This window comes from Mesocricetus auratus, unplaced genomic scaffold (genome assembly GCF_017639785.1).
Source record: "Mesocricetus auratus isolate SY011 unplaced genomic scaffold, BCM_Maur_2.0 Super-Scaffold_100022, whole genome shotgun sequence".
Lineage (NCBI taxonomy): Eukaryota > Metazoa > Chordata > Mammalia > Rodentia > Cricetidae > Mesocricetus > Mesocricetus auratus.
In genome coordinates, this window is record NW_024429203.1 from 15,264,036 (window position 1) to 15,272,137 (window position 8,102).

The following is an 8,102-nucleotide window of genomic DNA, read 5'->3' on the forward strand; positions in this document are numbered from 1 at the left end:
TTTGGAGGCAGAAAGTTTCAAGTTAGGGCAGGACGTGTCACTATTTATACAGTAGTGAGGCTGGGCTTCTTTAGTAGGAGTTAGGGGTGGGACACTGAGGAAGTCATTGAAAGGCATACCCTGGTCCTAGAAAAATCAGTGACTCCAATTTCTTTTCTTTGTAATTTGGGACCAGAGAGACTGGCTAGGAAAGTCCTGGACTTCATTTTTTCCCACCTCTCAGGGTTTCTGATACACACCAGGTGACTGTTTTCCTGAGAGCACCTCTATCCCAGGAAGGCCTTAAAGTAGGGTTCATGTGTTAAACACTTCTGTGCACATGCATGTATTACCATGCCAGGCCAGTAAAATTCCTTATGAGGTCTCCTACAGAGATGTTTCCTTTGGTATGCCTCAGCTTTTTGCCTCTTCAGTGAAGCTCCTTTAATCCCTTAAGAGCTTTTAACCATTTTTAGCTCTTCTGCAACACACACACACACACACACACACACACACACGATGAGGGGGGACAAGGAAAGGAGGGAGGTAACATATATAAACATGAGAGAGGGTGAGAGAGAGCAAGGGAGGAAGTTAGGGAGGGAGGAAGGGAGAGAGAGATGATGCATGATCTGATAGTTAATGTTAGTGATTAAGATTAGAATAAAGGAAAATGTTATTGACAACAGCCTAGTGAAACCAAGAGCACTTGGTGAATTAAAGTCACGAAAACGACGTAGCTTCTAAATCTCTTGTTATTCCGTAAATTCTCACACGGTGGAAAGAAACAAATGTGTCCATATGGTTTTGGCATATATCATACATATTTAAAAGACGGATTCAAGGGATTACCAAGAGGGCTCAGTGGGTAAGGTGCTTGCTGCCAAGCCTGACGACCTGAGATCAAGTCTCAGAATTCACATGGAGGGCATAGATAACTGACTCCAGCATAGATGGCTGTTTCCCAGTACAAATGTGCAATGGTATACGCATGCTTTTCTCTTCCCAGCAGAACAAACAAATAAATGTAAAAAGGAAGTAAATAAATAAAATAATAGAATTGCCAAATTAGAATCTTTTATTAAATTTGTTCTTTGGCAAATACACATGTGTATGTATGTATGCATGTATTTTTATACATATATGTAGTGCATTCTTTTCTTTCTTTCTTTCTTTCTTTTTTAAGACATGGTTTCTCTGTGTAACAGCTCTGACTGTCCTGAAACTTGCTTTGTTGACCAGTCTAGCCTGGAATTCACAGAGATCTGCTTGCCTCTGCCTTCTGAGTACTGGGATAAAAGGAATGTACTACCACCACCAGGATGTAATGTATTCTTACGACTGTCACCCTTACTACCCTCTCTTGTTCCCCTGTGAGCCCTATTACTCCTACCCTCCATTCTGCAAACCCCTTCCCTACATTCATGTCTTTTTGCTTTGTTTTGTGACCCATTCAATCTAGTCAGGGCCATTTGTGTTTTCACTGGTTTGGAACTATCCACTGGAACATGGTGGTCTTACCCTGGGTCCAGAACTTGAAGACAATGGCTATTAAAGAATCCATTAGAAACCCTCAATTCAGCTTTGAAATATAGAAACACATGGGTCATTCCCTGATCTGTGATTGGTCGTTGACAAATGCAGTCTTGTGCAAGCCTATCACAGCTATCTACTGCTGCTATGAGATCATGATTCCTTTGGCTATATTATGTGTTTAGGGGTGAGCACTCACTGGATTATCATATTCTCAAATCATAATTTTTAGTTCTCTTGCAAAGTATCAGGTTTCCATATGGCTCTTCAATGCTCACACCATTCTGATTAACTCTCCCTTCCTATTGGCTCCTCTTCTTCATTTCTTGACTCTCATACCTGGTTACCATCTCTGTTAACCTGTGCTCCTTGCTCTCTGTCTTCATATCACCTGTACTCTGCTGTTCCATCTCCCTCGAGGCATCTTCCACTCTAATGACCCTTTACTAGTTTCCTGGATTGCTTTAAAAATATTTATTTTATTTTTAAGTGTGTGTGTGTGTGTGTGTGTTTGTGTGTGTGTGTGTGTGTGTGTGTGTAGGTGCCTGTAGAGGTTAGGAGAGGGTGTTGGATTCCCTGGAGTTTGAGTGGATGTGGGTACTGAGAAACAAATTTATGTCCTCTGCAAAAGCAGTATGTGCTCTTAACAGCAGGCCCATTCCCTGCCTTCTCCAGGTTTTCTAAGTTAAACTCACAAATCTGAGGATCTGAAGCTGGGATCTGCATATGAAAGAGAGCATGTAGGTTTGCATTTCAGGCTTGAGTTGCCTTGCTCAGGATAATTTTTCCAGTTCCATCTATTTACCTGCAAAGTTTCATAATTCTATTTTTCCTTACAGTTGAATAAAATTTGTTTTTTTTTTTACTTTTATCTGCATTTATTTTATGCTCAATTTATTCCCGTGCCATAAGTTTCTGCTTCTTCAGTTTCTTCTGGGATATCTTTTTCTTCTGTGCAACCTCCTCTTCTGGCTTTGGAACAATCTGTTCCTTTTCCGTGGGGATCATCTCGATGTGGCAGGGGGAGCTCATGTATGGGTTAATCCGGCCGTGAGCTCTGTAAGTTCGTCGGCGCATCTTAGGTGCTTTGTTCACCTGGATGTGCTCGATGACCAGAGAATCTACGTCTAGACCCTTAAGCTCAGCATTACTCTCTGCATTTTTAAGCATGTGCAGCAAAAATTCAGCACTCTTTTTTGGCCACCGACCCTGTGTCCAGCCCCAATGTTTGGCCTGGGCGCACCTGCCGACTCCACCATTGTACCGCCGGAACGGCACGCATTGCTTCTTCAAAGTGACATCCTTCAGGTATTTGGTGGCTTTTCGGATGTGCATACCCTTGATGGCCTGGGCAGTTTCACGGGTATTCTTAAAGTGAACCCGAAGATTTGAACCTCTTGACTTGCATGATTTTGTAGGGTTTTCCGGGTCGAGAGAGTAGCGAACCATCTTCGCAGGTTACCTCAGGTCGCTTACAGGAAGAGGGAATAAAATTTCATTGTGTTTACTGACTGTATTTTTCATTAACTACTTATTCCATTGGTGAATGGTTACTTTTTGTTTTTGTTTTTGTTTTTGTTTTTGTTTTTTTTTCGAGACAGGGTTTCTCTGCGGCTTTGGAGGCTGTCCTGGAACTAGCTCTTGTAGACCAGGCTGGCCTCGAACTCGAATGGTTGCTTTTTTATTGCTCTTGTTGTTTGTTCATTTGTTATTAAGTAGATCTAGGGTTCATGAGATGGCTCAGTGGGCAAAGGGACTTGTCCTATGAACCTATTGGCATGGGTTCAGTCCCTGGAGCTCATCTAAAGGTGGAAGGGAAGGAGGTAGAGAACTGAGTCCACAGAGTTGTCCTCTGACTACTACATGCTGTAGCATCTGTGAGTGTGCACACACAAACACACCGTGCACATACACAAATACCCAACAAACATAAACGTGTTCTTCATAAGGTATACAAAACAAACAAACAAACCCATAGTTTCATTGGTGGTGGAAGTGTTTCCACACAGTGACCTTGTTAATAGATCAGTGAGGCTGCTGGTGAATGGTAGAGTTGGAGGAATGCGACCTCAGTGTGGACAGACTGCTTGAGTGATCATGGAGCAAAGAGAAAGAGCCTTAGTTGTTGTTCCAATGCAATGCCTCAGTTTGCTGGAATCTGTCCAATGCCCACAGGATATCCACTGGTGACCCAGTGGGGGAAAGAACAACTTCTTCTTCATCAGGGTTTGGAGTAGTGGTCAGATAGGAACAGCCTATCTCATTGCCCTAGGTAAGCAAAGAACATAACTTTGTGTGACAAGGAAAGGAAAACGAACAGAAACAACACACAAACAACAACAACAACAAAAAACACCCCAACAAAACTAGGTTTCTACCTTCATGGATGATACTGGGGAGACATCAGAAAATATCTAGATAATACGTACTACTCCAAGAAACAACACACCATGTCTTTGGAGAGCATTCACAGGGACTTTCTTTTGTCAATGAGACAAACCAGTGCTCAGACTGTCAGGAATCTCAGAATTGCCCATCATCTCTACAGAGTTCCTTTCTCTTGTGCTGAGGACTGGGGAAGGTATTAATGACAGTGAAGTGTAGGGAGGTAGGCCTCAATTCCAAAGGTGAAAAAAAACCCAATAATTTATTTATTGTTCCTATGACAACATAAGAATTAAATGAAATTATCTGAATTTTTCAATAGAGTATATCAACAAACCTCGTTGTTACCTGAGAACAATTTGTGCAGGTGGTCTTATCTAAGGAGAGATGAAGGGGCTCCTCCACTGTTTTCCATTGTAATTTCAATATAAAGGGGAGGCCACAGCCAGACACCTCTGCACAACCTGCCAGCAGTTATCTTGCAAATTTCTATTTGTTTCCTTTTCATAATTCCAGCATCTTTATTAACATACTTTATTAGAATCATTGTAGATTCTTTTAGTTTTTAACTTTAGGTTTTTATTCAAAGAGGAACTATATCAGATAAATAACCTTATGCTTTACCTTAAGAAGTGAGAAAACCAAAAACAACTGAAACCCAGGCCAACAAAAGATAAGAACAAGAAGATAGGAATAGAGATCTGAACTGAAATAAAACATGAAATAGGAAAGCATTGGGGGCAGATACGACGGCTTACTGATTAAATGCACGCTATGTTCTTACAGAATCCAGGTTGGGTGACTCACATTCTTCTGTAATTACAGCTTCAGGGGATCCAATGTACTCTTCTGGCCTCCAAAGGCACAGCATTTTCATACACCTCCATATATGTGTACATAATTAAAAACAAATGAACGAACGTTCATTGAAAAAAATCAGTGAAAGCAAATATTGGTTCTTTGAATAAATCAGTTTTGAAAGACTTTTAGCACAGCTCATGAAGGTAGAGAAAGAGGTAGAGAAATGTAAAATTACTAACCTTGAGAATGAAAAAAGGCATATTATTTCTGACCTTGCAGAGACAGAAAGGATAATAGACATACACAAACAAATTGGATAACTAGGTGAAAAAACATGTTACTTGAAAAATGAAATTGACAGATTTACTCAAGAATAAGCACAATTTTGAATAGATTTTCAACAAGTAAATATACCCAATTAGCAATCAAAAGAGTTTCTACAAAGAAAAGTGCAGGCTTAGACAGTTGCAATGGTGGATTCCACCAGATGCTTAATGAAAAATAAGCATCAATGCTTCAAAAACTCACAAGTACAGACAGGTGGGCAATTCTTCCCACTAGTGTGGTCCCATTCTTAATGAAAAAATTATAGGGAAAAAACTAAATAATAAAATGACTGAATCTAACTATAAATACCATAAAAGATCTATAAACTTGATCATAGTCAAAGTATTAAAAATGTTACATATCTTGATAAAAGGAGGTTTATCACCAGGTTAATCCAGGACATAAACTTCAGCAATGCAATCTGTCTTATTAATAGAATAATTGAATAAATGAAATGCACAAACAGATAAACACAGCAGCAACAACAGAAGCAGATGAATGTCCTGTAAAGGATCATGTAGTTTGTGGCACAGGATACTGGAGCACGTGTTCTTCCCTCAGCCTACTGGATGAACTGTCTCACATTCTGTTTCTTTCTTTTCTTTTTTTTTGGTTTTACGAGACAGGGTTTCTCTGTATTGTTTCGGAGGCTATCGGTCCAGCCCGGCCTCGAACTCACAGAGATCCGCCTGCCTCTCCCTCCGGAGTGCTGTCACATTCTGTTTCTTCAAAAAAAAATAAACAGAAGAAGAAGAGGTAGAAGAAGGAGTAGGAAGAAGAGGAGAAGGAAGAAGAGGGAAAAAGGAGGAGGAGGAGGGAAGGAAGGGAAGAAGGAAGGAAGGAAGAAGAAAACCCACAGTTGGACAGAATGAAGAGAAAAAGAGGCTTTGAAATACTTATCCCTAAATAGGATGCATGTCTACATCACAATCCTTCCCCTTAAGGATCAGGTGTCCACATAGAAGAGAAGGTGGAAAGAATGTAAGAGTCAGGACACAAGGACACAACAGAGCTGATGCATGTATGAACTCACAGAGACTGACACACATGCACAAGACCTGCACAGGCTCAAGCCAGTATGGAAGAGGGGAAGTGAACAAGAAGGCTCACCCCTCTCCAAGAAGCTGTTTGCTACTGATAGCTGCTGGGAGAAGGAAACTCGATGTTCTTCATTAAAATGACACTGGGTGTGTTACTGGCACTCTTGAGCAGGTCCCATGGTTAGGAATAGTGGGCCAGTGCAAATTGGACTCCATATTTTTGTTTTTACACAAGAGAAAGAACATGAAGTTTGATATGTAGGGAGTTCATGGAAGATCAAGGAGAAGCCTGGTGAGGACCAAAAATATGACCAAAATATATTGTATGAAATTCTCAAAGAAATAAAAACACTAGAAAAATTTTTAAAAGTATGAAGGTCAAGGACATCACCAGGATGACAGAACAGGTTTTACAGGGGCTCATCCTTTACACAAACTGCCATAAGTAGCCACACAAAGATATTTTCCAAGGAGGGAAAGATTTGAGGTAGGGTGCAGCCCTGAAATAAATAATGACATGTACATTGAAAAAGGCTTGGAGTTCAACTTCATATTACCACCCTCACCTCCCTCACACGGAGGCAACACAGCAGAGATGGAGAGGGGAGGGGAGAAGAGAGATGAGGGGAGACTGGGAAGGGAGGAGTACAAACCTCCTGGAGGCAGGAAGGAGGCCTGAGAACATGTCCCCCCAAAATGCTGCATGAAATCAGCCCTTATGACTCAAACCCCAGCTCCGAAGTATTCCATCTCCAGTACCAGGACAAAACTCTCAGCACAGGGATCAGGCCAGTGTTCATGGACCCTAGGTCAAGGTGGGCCTCAGATTTCAGGACTAACTGAGCACCAGGGGATCCTTTGGCCTCAGGCCAGCTTCTGTGAAACTATACTCCAGATTAGTACCTATGTTCCATACAATCATTGATCTGTTTGTCACTGGAGTATTTTATATAAAGAGAATCAAATTCTTTTTGTGTTTAGCTTCTTTAACTCCATGTAATATAATACTTTCACCCTAGAGGAAGAAAAAAACTTATTATATGCAAAATTCTACAAAAGAATGTTTGCAGGAACTTCATCCTTGAAACTGGGAAGAACACTGGTGAATGAATACATGAGGGGTGGTATAGTAGCAAATTATTCAACAACAAAAGAGAATTAACAATTAATAAATTCAACAAGAGAATCACAGATTGAAAAGCTTGATCCAAAATGATTATGTGTTGCATAATTCTACCTGTGCGATGGTCTCAGAAAAACAAAATTATTTAAGTGGCAAACACACCAGTGTTCTGGAGCTGGCTGGAAAGACCGATTCTAACACCACAGAGTTTCTTGGTGATGATGGACAGCATGTGTTTTGTTTTGGGAAAATTTTACACAAATTCTACAATGATGCATGCTAAATGAGTATATGTAAAACTGACAAAACATAAGTAAGTTTACATTTCACACTACTGTATATCTGTCTCTTGGTTTACAAAATATATCATGATGATTAAAGATGGTACTGTTGGAAAAGCTACATAAAATGAACACAGAAACTATTTTTCATTTTTTTCTGTTTTTTGTTTCTCTAAGACAGGTTTTCTTTGTGTAGCCTTGGCTGTACTGGAACTCACTCTGTAGCTCAAGCTGGCCTTGAACTCACAGAGATATTCCTGCCTCTGCCTTCTGAGTGCTGGAATTAAAAGCATATGTCACCACCTGGTAACTTTTACAATTCTTAGAAAAATTTAAAATAAACTTCAAAAAATAATGCATTTATATGATTGGATTCCTGGTCAACAATCATGATCTATTTCTCCATTTATCTTCTTGACTCATCTTATTCCTGTTACTTACCCTCAGAGAACTTGTCCAGCTTGTGTTAGATTTCTTTGTAGATCCTTGAGACATTGTTCCAGGAACAGCCTAGGATGCAGCACACACTGTTAGGACCAGAACATCAGCTTCTTGGGGCCTTGAACTGAGGACACTTTGATGATAAAATCCAGATGGGCATTAGATCAGAGGCAAAATGCTTAACCAGGGAAG

General features: G+C 40.4%; 1 protein-coding gene across 1 annotated transcript; it reads right to left on the reverse strand.

The window, feature by feature from the left end:
* Positions 1-2,375: 2,375 nt before the first annotated feature.
* Positions 2,376-2,993, reverse strand: LOC101842397 (60S ribosomal protein L17-like). The gene has a single exon (XM_040730106.1). It carries the CDS (start codon positions 2,959-2,961, stop codon positions 2,407-2,409), a length of 555 nt encoding a protein of 184 aa, XP_040586040.1. The 5' UTR covers positions 2,962-2,993; the 3' UTR covers positions 2,376-2,406.
* Between the last annotated feature and the right edge of the window lie 5,109 nt (positions 2,994-8,102).